This window comes from Sebastes fasciatus, chromosome 19 (assembly GCF_043250625.1).
Source record: "Sebastes fasciatus isolate fSebFas1 chromosome 19, fSebFas1.pri, whole genome shotgun sequence".
Taxonomy (NCBI): Eukaryota; Metazoa; Chordata; class Actinopteri; order Perciformes; family Sebastidae; genus Sebastes; species Sebastes fasciatus.
In genome coordinates, this window is record NC_133813.1 from 6,272,392 (window position 1) to 6,292,235 (window position 19,844).

Below are 19,844 nucleotides of genomic sequence, written 5' to 3' on the forward strand. Positions count from 1 at the left end.
TATTCTGTTAGTTCTGGTTCAACGAGGGCTTTGTGCTGCTGCAGCTGTGGGACTGACCTCACTACGGCGAACACCGGCCTACATGATCATTGTTAGCTCTAAACACAACGTGATAGTTTACACAAGCTATTCAACTATGATATGAAAATATGAATTTCTTGGAGTATATTGCAGCACCCTCAAAAAACAAAAACTGCCAAAACTAAAAAGTGCAATGAGTTCTGGCTGGAGTTTTTTTGGTTAATACCGTGCAGGGCAGCACCAAATCCATATATATATATACATACAGTATATATATATATATTATTAAGTGCAGGGAATGGATGGACGGCCTTCGACAGATTCATCAAAAGACATTTTGTCCTATAACAAGAGCATTGAAATGAAACGATAACGAATAAAGTAAAAACTGAACATGTCATATGTCATTTTAGACAATCGTGCAATCTCTATTTCCTTTTAGTGGTTTTTAAAAATCCTCCTCAGAGAGTACACATGTGCAAAATAATATATTAAGTACATATATACAACAATCAAATAGCATTAAAATATATATAAAAAAGAGGACAAAAGCTTATGTTTCAGTTCCAGTCTGTGTAGAGGACGTCTGCCCTCTCTGAGAGCCTTTTCATAGCTCTTGTGCTGCATTTGGAGGGTCCTCGTCAACTCGTAACGCCAGAAAATGACAACATGATAAAATCATATTTGACTTGTGTCAGTGGTAAATCCATCACATAAACTGGACCAGTGATAAAATTGACACCAGACTTAAACTCTGCTGTTATTAGCCTGAGCATATAGGCTGTAACATGTATTTTATGATAGAGAAATCAAAGTTATATGGACATCATCCTGTTTCCAGTTGTCCATCATGTGTTAAAGTGAAACACTGGGTATCGTGGTCTGTCCTGTGTTTAGCAAGCTGACCAAGTGCTACTTCCTGCTCAGTTTTACGAGTTGACAAGGCCCCACTGAACGCACCATTTCAGTGTTGCACTACAATTACCACAATGCCAGCCGATTAGACTGTTGTCAGGCTTTTAAATAGGCGTTATCAGTCGCTATAAGCTCCATAGATGTGGGTCAACAGGGGCCTACTACACAAACTAGTAGGTTTTATCATCTATTCACATGGTAGATCACCGAAAGACGGTAAAAAAGAACACAACAGCGATCTCTAGAGACCGTATTAACTTTGACAGGAGCAGAGAGTTTGTGTGTTGTTATTTTAACCCAAAACAATATTTTTCCCTAAACTTAACTAAGTGTTTTTGTTTTTGTTGCCTAAACCTAAAGAAGTTGTAGTTTTATTGCCTAAACCTAAAGAAGTATCTTCAAAATGTGACGTTTCATTCAGTTTTACATGTTAGAACATGTTGCTTTTAAGTTTCACTTTAACTTTTATAACGTAGTAGGCGTAGTGGGCCCCTAATGACCCACATCTATGACGCTTATAGCAACTGATAACGATTATTTAATGGACTGATAACAGTCAAATGGGTTGCAAAAACTCTCAAACTCAAAGTGTATGCACATGAATTAACCAAACATAATGTTAAACAATATTAACATTTCAACAAATGGACGTGAAAGATAACATCGTTTAACAAGCAAGATCGGAAGTCTTTCCACTCACAATATATTAGTGTTTATTTTGTGCTGCATTAGGCCCCTATAGGCCTATATGACAGCTGCCAACAGCTGGCCAGTATCGCTGAAATGTACCATAACAAATGTATATAAAAAGAGTGGGGGGTGAGGGGACAAGAACAACTGAAATGAGTTTCCCATCTGGGATAATAAAGTGAATGAACTGAATGTCAATACAATATCAACATGAAGGAATGAATTCAGTATTTTTAGGAGCTTCAAATTCCTGCTGTTAAAGTGACTCGACATTAATTCCAGAGTACTTATTTGTGCTCATAAATTCGGTAATTTTAGAGCATGGATGACTAATTCCTGTGCATGAGGATAAAAAATAGTGTACTCCCGATACTTGCCAGGCTCTGCAGTTCTCACTCACTGTTGAATTAATTCTGGGTGATTCTACTTTGCCAATGTTAAACTCAACACTTCCTGCAGATGCTCCACTATAAAATCCTCCCGGGAAAGAGGAGGAACTATTCCCTCTGGACTTCTGGCAGTGTTTTAATGTAAAACGGATGCATTGAGGATATATCTGTTAAATCTGCATTAACAGCGGAATATTTTCAAATGTACTTACAACATAATATAATATAAAAATAAACGCCTGGTTCTTTCTTCATGTGAAGTAAAAAAAAAAAGGCCCGTCCACTATTTGAGAAAACACAGTAATCATATGTTACACATCTCCCACCACCGGATTAAATATACCAGGAAGGTTCCACATCAATATCATAGTAGTCTTATTTCAAGCCGTGTGCTCTGAAGACAAGTATGCACATACTTGCACATGCAGTTGCAGACAATCCGACGTCACCGTACCAGTTGATGATGCTGGAGACTTGTTCATGTTTCTTTCAGTGAGTCTCGATGACCACTGGCTCAAATATACCAGGTGATCCTCTGTGAAAACACAGAGATCAGTTAGATGAAAGAAAGTGGTAAAAAAGATACAGTCAACAAGTGTACCTGTTGTAAAACTGCGTACCTGTTGGCGAGCTGCGTCCCGCTGAGGGCAGTGGTCCCATCTTTGCTGACAAACAGTCTCAAATTGCTGTCTGAAGGAAAACAAGGAATCCAGAAGAGAAGTTACCGCTGTGATACACGAATGTTGAGCTGAAACTTTGAAACTCTGTCCTACCTTCATCGTCGCTGCTGTCAGAGAAGTTCTGACTCTGGATGATCTTCTCCACGATGTCGTCCGCATCGATGCGGGTGTCGTCCACACAGCTGGGCTGCCTCTCCACGGTGGTCTTCTTTCTTCTGTTGTTTGGCGAGATAAATACACGTCATGTTATGTCATACATGTCATACCATGTTGTCGGGAGAGAGGCTAAATAATGCTCCAAAGTTGGGCACAATTTTAGTGAGGAAAAACTGGCATGGCCATTTTCAAAGGGGTCCCTTGACCGCTGACCTCAAGATATGTGAATGAAAATGGGTTCTGTGGGTACCAACGAGTCTCCCCTTTACAGACATGCCCACTTTATGATAATCACATGCAGTTTTGGGGCAAAAACTTTCATATAGTGAGACCATTTTTGAAATTTGACCTTCCTGTATAAAATGACCTGTGGTGACCTCTAGGATAATCACAGCCTCATGAAACTTTACAGCCACAAACTAGAGACCTAGAACATTCAGAGGATGGATGGCTTTCCTAGATAGATTGACAATAAGGGGGTTTCTGAGCAGTTTCCAGAACAGAAGTGCTCACCATCCAATCGCCGAAAAAAGCAATTCTTGCAGAAATTTCAAAATGTCAAAAGTATTTTTACACCAAATCACAGCATGGCTTTTTCTATGGTGTTCCTCAAGGTCTTGGTGTCTTAATGTGGTATTTTGGAGGGATTATTGATCATTTTTATCAATTCTCAATAGATAAAAAATGGTTAAATTTAGCACCAAATCTGTGTAACAAATGGTATCAACCCAAAAATTGCTGCAACAACTTATGAGACATAATAGAGCATGGGGATGACCATCATATACTTCTATCATAATGTTCTAAACCCTTACACACTTTTACGATTCATTTTAGTTAATTAATTAATTAATTAATTAATTATCCCTATGTAGATATAAACAGCTCATTCTGAGGTAAAGAAAACATACTTATTAATATTATATTCCATTTCTCCCTCTAATCACCCACTAAGTCTGAGGTCCGTCCATGTGACCAACAGAATACTCCACCCACAGTCCTCCTCTCAGAGTGGCCTGAGATTCAACCCTAGACTATTATCAGCGTGATGGAGTCCAGACATGCCTCACAGTGAGATCAACTCATGATAATCCTCAACTTCCTCACCGATAAGACTGAAGCGAGGTGGAACACATGCAGGAGCAGATATGTGTGTGCGTGCGTGCGTGCGTGCGTGCGTGCGTGCGTGCGTGCGTGCGTGCGTGTGCGTGTGTGTGTGTGTCTACCTGGAGGATCTGTTGGACATGAGGGCTGCTGCCGAGGGTAGAGGAGGTCTCTCCGGTTTGGTGGGAGTTGCCTGTCGGTGCGGCTCGGTGGAGGTGGGGGTAGAGGGAGGTAGCAGGGGGGAATGGGCGAACCCGGAGGAGACGCCGCTGCTGGAGGAGGTGTTCCTATGGTGACTGAGGTCAGTCAGGCTGGAGCAGCGAGAGTGAGCTGTACTGTAGCCTGGAGGAGAGGATGAGGAGAGGAAGAGGAAGAGGAAAATCATCCATTGGGCCAGATTGGACCCTTTAGCAGGCCTTTTCTGGCCCTCGGGCCGTAGGTTTGACACCCATGCTTTAGACGAAGACACATTACAACCATTTGATTATATTCACCCTCGATTAGTCCACCCAATCTCAATAATTAGGGCCCAAGTGGAATTATTTTCCTAAATTGTGTTGGTAATAATAACTCAGGTTTGAAGAGTTTGTTCTATCTGGTGGAGGAAGTAAAGCTCTCTGACCTCGGTTGTAGCATGATGAAGCTCTCTGACCTGAGATCCTGCTGTGCTGGCTGGCGTAGCTGGAGCTGCGGAAATGACCAGTTTGAAAGACCTCATCTGGACTGGACGCACCGTCTCCGTCCTCAGGAAGCCCTGCAGAATACACACAGTAAACACACACACACACACCTTTATCAGAGGCCTGTACTACGAAGCGAGTTCAACACGCCCTTCTCGTTATCTGGCTTAACTAACCCGAACAAACGAGTGTGTGTTTGCAGCATATGACCAATCAAATCTCAGTACTGATAGAAAATCTACAAACTTAAGACACAAGTTGTAATGAGTTAGAATCACCCCTTTAATTCCAGTTGGTTAGAGGTCAACAAGGGAACAGTAATGCTGAGCAGTTACCTGAGCTTCGTACTGATGACTGTCTGGGTTTGAAGAGGTGAGGAGCCTCAATGATGCCTCCTAGTGGCTGCAACGTGGGATCAGTGCTCTCACCCTTACAGTCCAGCTGCAGGGTGGGGTCCTCGTCCCCGATGGAGACTGATTTGGCCGTGCTGGGAGGCCTGATGTTGAAAACACAGGCACAAAACAAACAATGAGTATTACAAAAAGTCCCCTCGGGTCCTTATTCAGTGTACAGTGTCAGAATCTCTGATGAAGAGGAACTCACGTTTTAAAGCAGGGATCCCCCGACAGAAGAGTCATTCCTATTGTTACCTATAAAAACACAGATATGTTACTAAACCTCAGTGCTGATCAGTGTGTGTATGTGTGTCTGTGTGTGTGTGTGTGTTTGCATGTGTGTAGTTGCCCTACCTTGAGGATAGAGTTGTCTTGTCGAGTGTTTTTGGTGTCATAACCCTCCAGGATGCAGCAGCGAACTGCAGAGCCTGAACCAGCAAACTCTGCAATGTTGAGATCAGCAAAACCCAGCTACAGACAGACAGACAGACAGACAGACAGACAGACAGACAGACAGACAGACAGACAGACAGACAGTGAATGAAGGGAAACAAGACAGAGCGACTTCATGCAGAAGTCAATAACCTCCTTTAACCTCCTCATTCATGATTTTCTGCCCAGTCAGCGCTGCTTCTCACTTAGGGTGACACAGTTTAAAGATGTCCTGGACCAAGTAAGGCCACTCCTGACGGGTTCAAAACAAACTTTTCATCAACTAGTTCTTTTTCTTAACTCGATTGTTTTTGACCCTTTAGCATAGGAAACACTGGAGCATCCTTTACCAAAGGAAAGGAGATAACGCCGGGGGTGGGAGAAAGGGAAAATGCTCTATGTTAAATATATCTGTGAATAATGTTCTTTTTCTTAAATAAAAATATTATCGACCGTGCAGGTAGACAGTACCAAAGTCCTGTGACAAACACACATTCCTCAGCATGGACTAACCCTTGTAATTAACCTGGAAAGATAAAATGATCCCTATAATCAGCGTGTGACATGACAATATAAACTAAACTTTATGTTCCCTTATGTAGCTCAAACACACACACACACACACACACACACACACACACACACACACACACACACACACACACACACACACACACACACACACACACACACATATGCTGTAGTAAACACAGTGTGGTCACTTCACAGTCATTATAACCCTCTGACTGTACCCTGTCACGTGGCCCCGTAACAAAGCCCTGTGATGTTGACACGGTTGGTATTTAACACGGCTTTTTACCATCAACTTTATGAGTTGAGTTCACAGGTCAAACACGTTATAGCTAAACTGGGCTGAGCTGGATTAAAGATGAGTTTTGATATCTTTATGTATTTTAGTGATCAGAAAATAACCTTACCTTTGAAAAGCTCTTTCCTCCTTTGACCTCCTGCAGAGACAGAGAGCAGACTGTTAGCCTCATACCATCTCTACAGTCACATCCATAAACACATCACATCACTTCATAGGGAACTAATATGGAACCTGGGACAGGTTGTTGTTTCATAACCATTCCTATATTACTGGGTAGTGTGGGGGTGAAATGGCATTGCCTTTACACAGAGAAGCAAGGAGAGGTGGCTGCTGGGAACTGTAGTTTTTACCTTACGTACAGAGACCCGGCAGATGCAGGGGTCCAACACTCCTGTGATGGGATTAGAACCCACTTTACACACGAAAGAGTACTTCTTCCTCCATCGAACACAGTTCTGCCGCACCTCCTCCCTACACCCACACACACACACATACACAATGAACAGGTTAGACTGTCTAGGAGACAAATATTTGCCAAAACCATACAGCTTAGAGTAAAACTACATAAGGGTGTGAGCAGATGACAAAACCTCTGATGCAATAAAACTCTATAATCCCTGTAAAGTCATGTTCTAGGCTGTCAAACTCCAGGCCCCCTGGACCAGGCGATCCTGACTACTGTCTTTCAGAGGCTCTAGTAGGTTCAGTTTTAGGGCTAGAGTGAAGACACAGATATCATATGAAACTAGAAATCCTAAGGAATCTATTGCTACCATGTCGAGAAGGAGGCTAAATAATGCTCCAAAGTTGGGCTACATTTTAGCGAGGCAAAACCTGGTCCCTTGACCTCTGACCTCAAGATATATGGATGAAAATGGGTTCTATGGGTACCCACGAGTCTCCGCGAGATAAAAAATAATCAATAATCCCTCCAAAATACCACATTAAGACACCAAGACCTTGAGGAACACCATAGAAAAAGCCATGCTGTGATTTTGGTATCAATAACCTTTGACATTTGGAGATTTCTGCAAGAATTGCATTTTTCGGCGATTGGATGGCGAGCACTTCTGTTCTGGAAAATGCTCAGAAACCCCATTATTGTCAATCTACCTAGGAAAGCCATCCATCCTCTGAATGCTCTAGGTCTCTAGTTTGTGGCTGTAAAGTTTCATGAGGCTGTGATTATCCTAGAGGTCACCACAGGTCATTTTATACAGTGAGGTCAAGTTTAAAAAAAATTGTCTCAATACAATCAAATGGCTACTATGGGGACTAACATCATCAAAAAAGAATACAATGGGGCTCATTGGATCCACAAGAGGCTCAGCTTTACAATGATACCCAATTTATGTAATTCAGAGACTGTTTAGGGACCCCAGTATGCAGAAATATTCAAATACACCTCTTTAGAATAGGCCACATTTATACTGCATGAAAAAAACTGCATGTTTTTTGCCCCAAACTGCATGTGATTATCATAAAGTGGGCGTGTCTGTAAAGGGGAGACTCGTGGGTACCCATAGAACCCATTTTCATTCACATATCTTGAGGTCAGAGGTCAAGGGACACCTTTGCAAATGGCCATGCCAGTTTTTCCTCGCTAAAATTTAGCCCAACTCGAGGCTTCAAACCGTCAGTCCACAAACCAGTGGGTGACGTCACGGTGACTACGTCCACTTCTTATAGACAGGCTATGTTCGTTATGCCAGGCAGTGGACCTCAAAGTGTTCCAAAGGCCTTCATCTCTTCATTTGTGGAGTTTGGGAGTCCACGGCAGGGAAATGAGGTCTCATGAGATTGATCCAGTGTGTCCCTCCCTCAGTCTATAAACACTTAACTAGTGAATAAAGAGCAAAGGTAAAAGCAGCTGAGATCACAGCACTGCTATCAGGGAACTAACACAAAAGTACTGACTTCTCTACACTTGATTTCTACCATACACTCAGAGAGGCCATCAGCGTGCTTGGCTTGTCCCGACTTGGCTGGTAAACGCTGATGTTATCTGTCCCTGCAGCCCGCCTCATGTCAGAGGAAACTTTAAAAGGAGAATCGTCCAGCTCTCCACACGATCAGCAATTCAGTTACACAACACACACACACATGAGTAGACTGCTGCTCTGCTGATAACAGACGATCCCACATGCTTGTTCTTTGGAATGTGGTTGTAGGAAATGCAAAGCAAACAACATGGAAATCTGCCCAGCAGCACCGTTAACCCTGCTGACTAATTTTTATTATGATTATTTCCTTATGTGCATGCACGACAACCTACACCCTCTGCATGTCTATTTACATTTTGTTTCACAGATACAGGTCTGCATAAATATCTACCAAAGGAATAATTCTTTAAAATATGAAAAATGCAAAGCTGTGTTATGTGCTTTTTAAAACAACAAATTTTAAGAGCTTTTGAAGCAACGTATTCAGGTTCTGCAGTGTCCTGGCCCTACCAATAAAGCTACATTAAAGCTGCAGTAACTTGTTTTTGGCGCCAAAATATATTGCCATCTTTTAAAGTTGTGTCCTTTTAACATATCCAGCAGACACGAAGCAACATTAGTATTCATTTGGAGTGTTTGTGTACAACTGATGAACTCCAAAACACTCTCTATCTCTCTCTTTTAGCTCTTGGTTTGGTCTCCACCAACTTCTGACAAAACATATCGGTCTCTTTAGCTGCTAAATGCTCCATTATGTTCACCAGCTAGTCTCTAACAACGTGTCCAAACTGGCTGCGAGCGACAAGGCGCGACACACCGTTTTGAGCTGAACTTTTGTGGGACACCCTGTTCCTATTTTTCCTGTCGCTCGCGTTGAGAGCGCCACAACAAGGACGAGGAATGGCTGATTAGTTTAGATAAAAATGAGCTGTCAGTGCCGCCCAACAGCGGGGGAAAAGCGGGTCAATTGTCCTGAATGTAAATGAGGATATCAACTTGATTTTTACCACTTTGAGCACAAGCATTGACACTCGCAGTTCTGTGTGTAGCGTCCACCACATGGATGTATTAAAAGAACTGGATACAGCGTTGGAGGCGGGGCCTCGGTCATTCCTATGAGAGTTGCTCATTGGCGCATGAAGCCTAAATGGCTCGACTTCTGTCCGGAAAAGTAACCGGATCTTGGCGGAGTAACTTCCGAGATGATTGGCGGAGTAGCGTCCGCTCGGTCACATGACTTGGTCACGGGATCCCAACGCCACGTCGTCGTCACGGCTTGCGCTCCAGCCTCGGTCTGGGTCTCACTCACATGAACGGAGGAAGGGAAATAACTCTGGATTCAGCTATTGGTGCGTTTTACAACTTTAAAAAAGTAATTCTTTAAATAAGGGCTATTAGAGTGTTCGTACTGGGAAGTTGATTCACCTCGTAAAATTATCCGCTGAGTTACAGACGTCTCTTTCCCAATGTAAGTCTATGGGAAAAAGTATTTTTGGGCCCAATGCATCACGTGACGAAAACGGAAGTTGCTGTACCGCCGTTTAGCCACTACGATAGTCCGGATCGACAACCGGCGCACTTCCTGGGGGGCTTGGGGTCCAGCAGAGAAAAATGATTACGAGCTACCTGGTGTCAAGAAATGTAACAGCCCCCTCACTAATGGTTAAAATAAAACACAAACACACAGCACAAAAGAGACAACTATGGAAACTGTGGGAGATGTACTACAATATTTCAGTACGAAACCTCGTTTTGATCCGCTCCCGTTAAACGTTTGTGTTTTTTAGTTTAGCTCAATAGAAAAAAACTGAGAGAAAGTCGGCCTATAAATCAGGTGCTTTAAAACACAAGGACCAAGAGAGTAAGAAAAGCATCCTGCTGTGCTCCTCTTACATCTTACTTCTACCTGTTTGGATTATTTTGTTCAGTATTGTGGAAAACGTTAAAGCGGACGTGACGACAGGCTTTGTGAATATGGAGTATGAGGGTGCAGCCAAAAGAGAAAAGCTTACTGGCCTCGTTGATCCCAACACTTCTACAGGGTTTTTAGTTCTCATATTTGTTTTTTATACAATCAATCATAAGAGCTTACGTCTTCACACATTCTTTTCCCACATTAACTTTATCAGGGGGAACGTTTCCCACTCTGCTTATCTGAACGGTGACTTGACGTTTACAGCTCTGACAACAACACGCCTAGAGGCTGCCGGCTGCCTGGGAGAGGCAGAAAATGGCCAGACAGGTTCTGCCACTTCTTTTCTTTCCTTTTTGCCCAACCTGCCTGCATTCACAAAACACACCGTTGTACAGCAAGTACATACAAGCAACACTTTGAACACTCTTTCAAACAGTGAGGTCAAGTTTAAAAAAAATGGTCTCACTACAATGAAATGGCTACTATGGGGATTAACATCATCACACATGAATACAGTTGGGCTCATTGGATCCACAAGAGTCTCCTCCTTTTACAGTGATACCCAATTTATGTAATTCAAGACTGTTTAGGAAATAGAAATATTCAAATACACCATTTTAGAATAGGCGGAAATAACACATTTATACTGCATGAAAACAAACTGCATGTGAGTATCATAAAGTGGGCATGTCTGTAAAGGGGAGACTCGTGGGTACCCATAGGACCCATTTACATTCACATATCTTGAGGTCAGAGGTCAAGGGACCCCTTTGAAAATGGCTATTCCAGTCCCGACATGGTTGGTACCAATGGATTCTTTAGGTTTTCTAGTTTCACAGCCCTAAAACTGAACCTTATAGAGCCTCTGAAAGACAGTAAAGTCAGCGGGTCTCAGAGGGTTAAAACTCAGGTGAGTGAATGCATGCAATAGAGGGTTTTTAGTGGGTCATAACAAGGAAGTTGTTCTAAAATACCTGGTTGACAAGATGGCAAAGTCCCCCCCATCAATCAGCCGGATCTTGCAGAAAAGCACTCCATTGACGACAGGAACCGCCATTAGCTCCTCCAACGTAAAGTGCACTTGAAACTTGAACTTCTTCTTCTTTATCAAAAAAGACATTGCTCCCAGCTGCTGTAGTGTGCTCGCGTGTGGTATGATGAACACAAAATCAATGGAAAATAGAAATATGTACGGGCTTTAAAGTGGGGGCTGAAAACCCTTCTTTGCTTCAAGGTCAGACATCTTTGAAGAATAGTTTAGACCTGGAATTGGAAAAACAAATACACTTATTAAAGGTCCCATATTGTAAAAAGTGAGATTTTCATGTCTTTTATATTATAAAGCAGGTTAAAGTGATATATAAATACAGTGAAAGTATCTACAATATTTGAGACCATTTCACAGTTTTAAATGTAAACCTACTAAATGTGTCCCAGTTTTATTTTCTGTTGCAGTGTATGTAAATAACATCAGCTGACAGGAAGTAAACATGGACCCAAAGCTGTTTCCTAGCAACGCAATTCCGTTGAAATGCGCTAAAACGGAGCGTTTCAGACAGAGCGTGAATACAGGTATATTCAGACAGACAGTATGAGAAAAATAATGCGTTTTTTTTAACATTAAAGCATGTAAACATGTTCTAGTAGAAAACCCAAATTACAAACATGAACCTGAAAATGAGCACGATATGTCCCCTTTAAAGTTTCATTTTGCAGCTGTTTTGGAGCAATGACAGCTGTGGAAATCATGTAGGCTATAGTTTCTCTATGCCACATTGCAGACAACACCTCCACTACTGTTTCACAATTAATTTTCTAATAATTTTAGACACTATCCCTAAAAAAAGAATCGCATGTTTTAACAGACTCTCCCAGTGCAGAGAGCTGCCACGCAAACACTGAAACCACCCGGCGGCTCTACTACAACAGATATATATATATAAACACCAGATCTCACCGGTCCTTTCGGTCTGGTGACGGTACAGCTGTGTCGCCCACCGCTGCACAACAACTGGAGTCTGGCTTTCTTGGCAGTTTTTCTCGGTTTTCAGTGCATCTTCAACCTGAAATCTTCACCAACTTTTTCTCCCTCTCTGAGTTCAACAGCAGTCAGTAAGTCAGTCAGAGCGGGTCCGTGAACGTCGCATCTCACTGGGCGAGTTAGGGACCGTCCACAAAGTCTGAGCAGAGGTGTGTAAGGAAGAGAAACACCCTTATGGAAAAATCTAATACTTGCAAACTATGCATAATTGAAATATTTCACATAGCTTATGTAGTGTTATGAGAAAAAAGTCATAACTTATCGAGAAAGAAATACGTAATATTAAGACAATAAAGTCATAACTTTACAAGAAAAAAAAGTCGTAATATCACAAGAATAAATTCATAACTTTACGAGAATTATTTTTGCAATATTACGAGAATAAAGTCATAACTTTACGAGAAAGTCGTAATATTACAAGAATAAATTTCCAGAATAAAGTCATATTACGAGAAAAAAGTCATAACTTTACGAGAAAAAAAGTTGAATATTAGGAGAATAAAGCCATAACTTTACGAGAAAAAAAGTTGTAATATTACGAAAATAAAGTCATAACTTTACGAGAAAAAATTTCATAATATTAAGAGAATAAAGCCATAACTTTACGAGAAAAAAATCTTAACTTTACGAGAATAGTCATAACTTTACGGGAAAAAAAGTCGTAATATTAAGAGAATAAAATGCTCGTCTTGGTGTCTTAATGTGGTATTTTTTGGAAGATATTTGATCATTTTATCAATTCTCGAATGGTAAAAAAAATGGTAAAATTTAGCACCAAATCTGTGTAATGAATGATATCAGCCCAAAAATTGCTGCAAAAACTTATGAGACATAATAGAGCATGGGAATGACCATCATATACTTCTATCATAATGTTCTAAACACTTATACACTTTCACAATTAATTTTAAATATTTAATTAATGAATTAATGTTTTGTACAGATTTATGACTAGAACAACTTGACACAGTGTTGATCTGCATCCCAAATTAATCTTCAGGTTCTCAGCTTTCAGATGATGTACACCACTTCTATGTGACATCTACTGTTGACCTGCTATCTCCCCCTAAAGACCCCCTGTACCCCCCTAAAAAGAGACCAAAACCGGGTCTATTGTGGGTCTCAGAGGGTTAAAAAGTTCTCTTCAGCTGATGCGCTGGAAGCCAATAGATTTACTGATTAGCTTTCACCAATTTTTAGACCCTTTATAGTTATTTTCCTTTTAATATTTATTACTTACTGGTCATGTGCCCGTAGACTCAGGACACCACTTAACATCAAGAGGTTATTCTCACTCGTTTATCACCAGCAAGCATTAAAGCTCAAAAACATTTATTTACATGTAGATTTAACATGACTGTTTTTAACCAGGATTTTTAAACTAATGGTTTAAACTAATGGTAACATGGTAAGTAACAGGAATGTCTTGTATACCCCAGCCTATATGACTGATATTCCAAATTAAAGACAAATCATTTTGCATAACACACAGATTTCATCCCAATTTATACAGTAGATGCCTTAAAACTACACTGCTGCTCCACCAGTGATGAAACTTGCTTACACACACTGACATCTTCTGGTTGATAAATAGTGTTGCACCTTGTACACAAGATGATGATTTTTCTTCAAATTTTATTCAGTTCTGAAGACATTGTGCATATAAACTGACTCCGGTCTTAAAAACAAGACTAGGGATGCACCGATACAGATACTGGATCGGATATCGGGCCGATACTGATTCAAATAGCTTTGATCGGGTATCAGTGACAACAGGGCCGATCTATTCAATTCAATTCTACGTTTTATACAGTATATACATTATATACTGGAATTTTAATTCCTGTTTAAGTTTTGACCAATTTGTTGTTGCATTAAAAAGGTTTACACTTGAATTGTAGCTCCTGATGATTTTGAAGATTTCTTACCAAGTTGCTGGTGTACAATTTATTATTTTAATAATAAAGAACAATTAAATAAATGTATATCTATGTTTTTATTGGTCACATTTTGTTTTACAAAGTTAGGAAAGCAACGTTTAAGTCAGGCCTGATGTTGTCTAACACATAATAGAATGATCCCAGTCACTTCCACACAGTGAGGAATACAGCTTATTAATTAAACACTGGTATCGGATCGGTACTCGGTATCGGCCGATACCCAAAGCACAGGTATCGCTATCGGTATTGAAAAAGTTAGATCAGTGCATCCCTAAACAAAACTCATTATTCTCCATTCAGTGTAAGCTGCAGGATGACTTCTTGAAGAAACTACGAACTAAATGTTCAGCCCACATCAGAGTGATTACTGGTCGACATCTTTGCATTAAAAACCTAATTTCAATATCAAATCCAATGTATTAAATAACATAAACTCACTGCTAATAAATGACAGATGGTAAAAAGTAAAAAAATAATGTTCAAGAGAACCTTTTCACTGCTTTCTTGACTGTTTTTCTGAATCATAAAACATAAGTAAAACTCTGTACATGCTCCCGCCGAAGGCAACTTCTGACAAGCTTTTCATTGTTCTCTGAAGTCTGTGTTCATGGACTCCTATGTACAATGCAGACCAGGAGGCAGTGCCCACACACACACACACACACACACACACACACACACACACACACACACACACACACACACACACACACACACACACACACACACACACACACACACACACACACACACACACACACACACACACACACACACACACACACACACACATACACATACACACATACACACGCACGCACACACACAGTGTCTATTGTGCCTCCTCGGCTTGCTGTGGAGGAGGTGTTTTGGGCCTGCTCTGCTCCCCTGTTCCTGCCCCGCCGTCAGCTGTCGCTCCCGCTGTTGAGCTGCTGCTGGCGTTTGCAACCTCATTCCCACTCTGCAGGAATTTGCGCAGGTCTTTGAGAGCGGGCCTGAGCATCTGCACTAACGCCAGCAGGGCAGCCTGGGTACCCTCCAGGGCCTGGGCCTGTCTTTCCTGGGCAAACGCCTGAGCCTCCTGGGAGCGCCGCATCATGTGCAGAAGCTCGTTCTGGCCCTCCAGGTGCTGGGCGATCTGTCGGATGTGGACGTTGGTGACTCGCTGCTCCTGCAGCAGGCGGGCTGAGTTGAGGGCGATGCGGCTCTTCAGCTCCTGAGGTTTGGCCTGACCCTGAGGCGGAGGCGGGGAAGCCGAGGACGAGGCCAGCATCTCCACCGGAGCCTCGACGGCCGCCACCACAGTGGGAGCGGAGTCGCTTACGGTGGTGGTGCAGTACTCCACCACGCCTCCATCCTCCAGGGTGTGGTACGTTGTTTCAGCTGGAAACAGAACAGAAAAGTTAATTTAGCTGAAGAGTCTGCAAGTTTCCATTCAAACCCCAAACTCCACCAGTTAAAGGAGTAGTTCAACATTTCGTGAAATCTGGAAATTTGCTTTCTGGCTGAGGATGAAATGAGGAGATCAACACCACTCAGCATCGATTCATGGAGAAACCTTCGTCTGGCTAACATTTAACATTACTGCCAAGCAGCTGAAATATAGAGTGATAATGTGGTTTTAGCTGACGTGTGTCGCCTCACTGTTTTGAGCGATGCTCGTTCATGTCTATGTAAAGCGAGCGCGAGCCCGAGCAACAGGACGCTGACTTTCGTTGACTTAACGGCCACAGGTGTTGTTGTTAACAAGCAACTTCTGAATCTGACAAACAGTCCCTTTAATTAATAACACGTCCGTGTATGGAGACCTTACTTGTGTGGAAAGATGTGTCCTTTCAACCAAGAAATACACTGACTGGTCTGCATGAGTCAGGTATATAATTCAAGCAAGTATAAAGGGATATTGCAGCAGAAAAACCACTTACCATTCAGTGGCTTTGTTTCATCACAGACTGTACCTGAGCCGGCTGGAAGAGCTAGAAAATACAGACAGAATATGATGCTGTAAACACAACAAAAATAATCAACAATCAAAGAAAAAGAAGACAGAAAACTTAAATATACAATGCAATTATTAGCAAAATCATTTCTTTAAATATTTTACTCCTAAAAGTGCTAAATTACTGGAAATACTACTTTCTGTCTGACGACTTATAGTTTTAAAGGTTTATTCCACCCAAATACTCTCTCTCTGTCTCTCTGTGTTAATGCAGTTCATCTGTCTGATATAAAGCATTTCTTCTTTCCGCCTTTTTTAGGAAATTCACTTCAAATTTACCAATTTTGACAGTATTACAGTTTAGCTTCCAGCTTTTCTAGTAATGCATTTCAGCTTCCAATTCCTTCTAGTTGTACATTTCAACTTCTACGTTTTTCAGCAGTGCAGTGCACATTTCAGGATTTACACCAATGCTTTGCAACTAATTTCAGCTGTCAGCATCCACATGCACTTTTCAGCAGGAAATGCATTTTCTAGTTCTGTCTTTGATCTAGCCCCCATCCTGGAAGTCTTTCTCATCGTTTCTCATCAGAGGGAATCATATAAACTTTTCTTTGCTTATTACAGCAGCGTTATAATAATGCATTTGAGCTTCAGCATTTTGCAGGCAAGTCATTTTACATTTCTGCATTTTTAACAATGCTTTGCAGTTAATTTCAGCATTCAGCACTCACACGCACTTTTCAGCAGGAAATGCATTTACTAGTTCTGTCTTTCTTATCCTTTCTCATCTAGAGGGAATCACATGAACTTTTCTTTTCTTATTACAGCAGTGTTATAATAACTCTACTACCTGTGTGTATGTTGCTCTCAGAGTAGTGTAAAAACTTCACTTACTCTCTGCTAGAGTGACGGTGGTGGCGGTGGTCACCGTCACAGGTAGAGTGATCTCAGCATCCGAGTCTCCTCCTGCAGGTAAACTGATGATGGTGGCCTCTCCCAGCAGGTTACAGATCCGCTGCTGCATCGCGGTGAGGATGACCGGAACCGGAGTGCAGTCTGCGGAGGTTCCCTCTATGGCAGCCCGCGCCTGGGCTACCTTCCTCCGGACCTCCGTCTTCATGTCGGACCACTTCTTCTTCACCTCGGGCAACTCTCTGGGACAGGTGGTGACCGCGTTTACCTTCTTCAGGATGTCCACCCATGCGTTATTCTTGGCCATGTGTGTGACTCCAGCATTGAAGTGGTTAACCAGTGTGTGCTTTTGTTTCTCTATTTCTTCCACAATAATTTCCACCTCTCTCTCCGAGAAATTCATTTTTCTCTTTTTAGCGATCGATGCCATAATTAGTAAGAAATTCCTGGAGGTTGTGGAGGTTAATTGTGCGTATAGTACGCAAAAATAGTAGGATTTACTCAATTGATGTGCGCAACGTAATGGCTTCCAGAATCGGCTTCTTCTTCCTACTAAACAACGCTTACGTTAGCTGGGGCGTGTAAGCCCCGCCCACTGACAACACCCCATTGGTTGGATGTGTCGAGGTCATTCTGTATTCTCTGCGCCTATTGGCTGAACCACACGTCAATCTACTCAAGGAGCCACATAAACAGTCATTCAAAAGCCAAACACTAATACTCTCACCATTATGTCATCTGATATTATTACAGTAGTAGTTAGAGAATATATGTGTTGCTCTTATCTATTTCTAAATAAAATAAAAAAAATTCAATAACAACACCATACAGGCTTTGCAGGAAATAGCAATTAAACCTACAAGCAGCAGGAGCCTAGAACATTAACACGAAATAACATAAAAACAAAAACAAAAAATGTGTGTGTATATATATATATATATAAGAAGAGAGAAAGATGCACTCTACATGTGCCATTTATTGTATTCTTTGTATTTTTTTTATTGTATTTTTATTTAAGAAAAAGAACATTCACAGATATTTAACATGGTGAAAAATTTAGTAGAAATAACACATAAAAACAATAAGAAAAATGTATATATATATATATATATATATATATACACAGTATATATAAGAAGAGAGAAAGATGCACTCTACATGTGCCATTTATTGTATTCTTTGTATTTATTTTAATAGTGTTTATATTTAAGAAAAAAACATCATTCACAGATATTTAAAATGGTGCAAAATTGAGTAGTAAGATTTAAAAAAAATGTAAATAACAAAAAATAAATAAAATAAAAATAAAAAAGACAGCAAACACAAAATTAATAAAATAAAACATACATACAGATTAATTAATTTAACACAAGGACATTATTCAAAGATATTTAACATAGTGCAAAATTGAGTAGTACGATTTAAAAGATATTATATAAGATAAGATAAGATAAGATGAACCTTTATTAATCCCCGGAGGGAAATTCAGGTGTCAAAGCAGCAACATCAGCAAACAGAGTGAATCACAGGAGAGGTAAAGGTATACAAAAATTATAAAGACAATAATAGAGATATAAAAGATACAGAGTGAATGGGTGAACATAGTGTGTACAGTCCGTCAATAAATAAATGTAGTATGTGCAATAAATAAATAAATAAATGTAATATGTACATATGTTCAGTCAGCAATAAAGTGGTAAATAGGATGTATAGTGTAAAGTGCGCCAGATAGTGCATGTTAAAAGGTAGATAGTGCATGTTTAAATTTCTTAAAAGTCCTAATAGTTGTCATATGGGGGTCAGCCTTGGTTGTGGAGCCTGATGGCTACCAGCATGAAGGACTGACCCAGGCGCTTTGTGTTGTGCCGAGGAGGGATGAGTCTGTGGCTGAAGGTGCTCCTCATCTTGACTAGCTCATCATGGAGGGGGTGGGAGGGGTTATCCAGGATAGCGTCCAGCTTCCTCCTCATCCTGCCCTCTGCCACCACCTCCAGACCGTCCAGCTCAGATCCAACCACAGAGCCAGCCTGTTCAGTCTGTTGGCATCCCTTGTGTTCGTGTTACCCCCCCAACATACCACAGCAAAAAAGAGTACACTGGCTACTACAGACTGGTAAAATATCTGCAGCAGCCTATTACATACATTAAAAGACCTGAGCCTCCTCAGGAAGAACAGTTTGCTCTGTCCCTTCCTGTAGAGGGCCTCGGTGTTGTCAGTCCAGTCAAGTCTACTGTTCATGTGTACTCCCAGTAACTTGTAGGTGTCCACCACCTCCACCTCCTCCCCTCGGATGGTGATGGGAGTTGGGGGCCTCGTGCTCCGCCGGAAGTCCACCACCAGCTCTTTGGTCTTTCCAATGTTGAGCTGGAGGTGATTGTTATCACACCACCCTATGAAGTTCTCCACCAGGGCTCTGTACTCCTCCTCGTTGTCATCTGTGATGCAGCTGACGATGGAGGAGTCATCGGAGAACTTCTGTAGGTGGCATGTACCCGAGTTGAAGCGAAAGTCGGAGGTGTAGGTGGTGAACAGGAAGGGAGACAGCACAGTTCCTTGGGGGGCGCCGGTGTTGCTCACCAGCACATCTGACAGGCTGCCCTGCAGTCTGACATACTGTGGTCTGCTGGTGAGGTAGTCCGTAATCCAGGCCACCAGGCCATGGTCTACCTGCATCGCTGAGTAAAGGACATGCTGTGGCTGTGATCCTCAGGGTAGGTATGGGGGGGGCAAGCTGCTGCTGCCTCCTGGTGATGGGTGCTGGGGGGAGGAGGAGAGGTGTGGAAGGGGGGGGGAGGAGGGGGAGGGGAGATGTGGAGGGGAGGCACTGGTGTTGGTGAGTGAGGACCCAGGCTGTCC

The 19,844-nt window shown here is 41.7% G+C and overlaps 2 protein-coding genes across 3 annotated transcripts; both read right to left on the reverse strand.

Moving 5' to 3' along the window:
* Positions 1-429: 429 nt before the first annotated feature.
* On the reverse strand, positions 430-12,316 carry eeig1b (estrogen-induced osteoclastogenesis regulator 1b). 2 transcript variants are annotated; one of them, XM_074618656.1, is made up of 12 exons: positions 12,110-12,316; positions 11,127-11,415; positions 6,645-6,765; positions 6,401-6,430; positions 5,385-5,501; positions 5,239-5,285; positions 4,971-5,131; positions 4,608-4,709; positions 4,078-4,297; positions 2,789-2,910; positions 2,636-2,705; positions 430-2,550 (listed from the first exon to the last, which is right to left on the reverse strand). In XM_074618656.1, exons 2-12 carry the CDS (start codon positions 11,270-11,272, stop codon positions 2,505-2,507), a joined length of 1,182 nt encoding a protein of 393 aa, XP_074474757.1. In that variant the 5' UTR covers positions 11,273-11,415; positions 12,110-12,316; the 3' UTR covers positions 430-2,504. The 2 variants fall into 2 exon arrangements, with proteins under 2 accessions (XP_074474757.1, XP_074474756.1); XM_074618655.1 differs by having other exon boundaries at positions 4,578-4,709.
* Positions 12,317-13,808: 1,492 nt separating this feature from the next.
* On the reverse strand, positions 13,809-17,588 carry naif1 (nuclear apoptosis inducing factor 1). The gene is made up of 3 exons (XM_074618657.1): positions 16,970-17,588; positions 16,059-16,109; positions 13,809-15,516 (listed from the first exon to the last, which is right to left on the reverse strand). The coding sequence occupies exons 1-3, from the start codon at positions 17,415-17,417 to the stop codon at positions 14,966-14,968; spliced, it is 1,050 nt and encodes a 349-aa protein (XP_074474758.1). The 5' UTR covers positions 17,418-17,588; the 3' UTR covers positions 13,809-14,965.
* Positions 17,589-19,844: the final 2,256 nt, after the last annotated feature.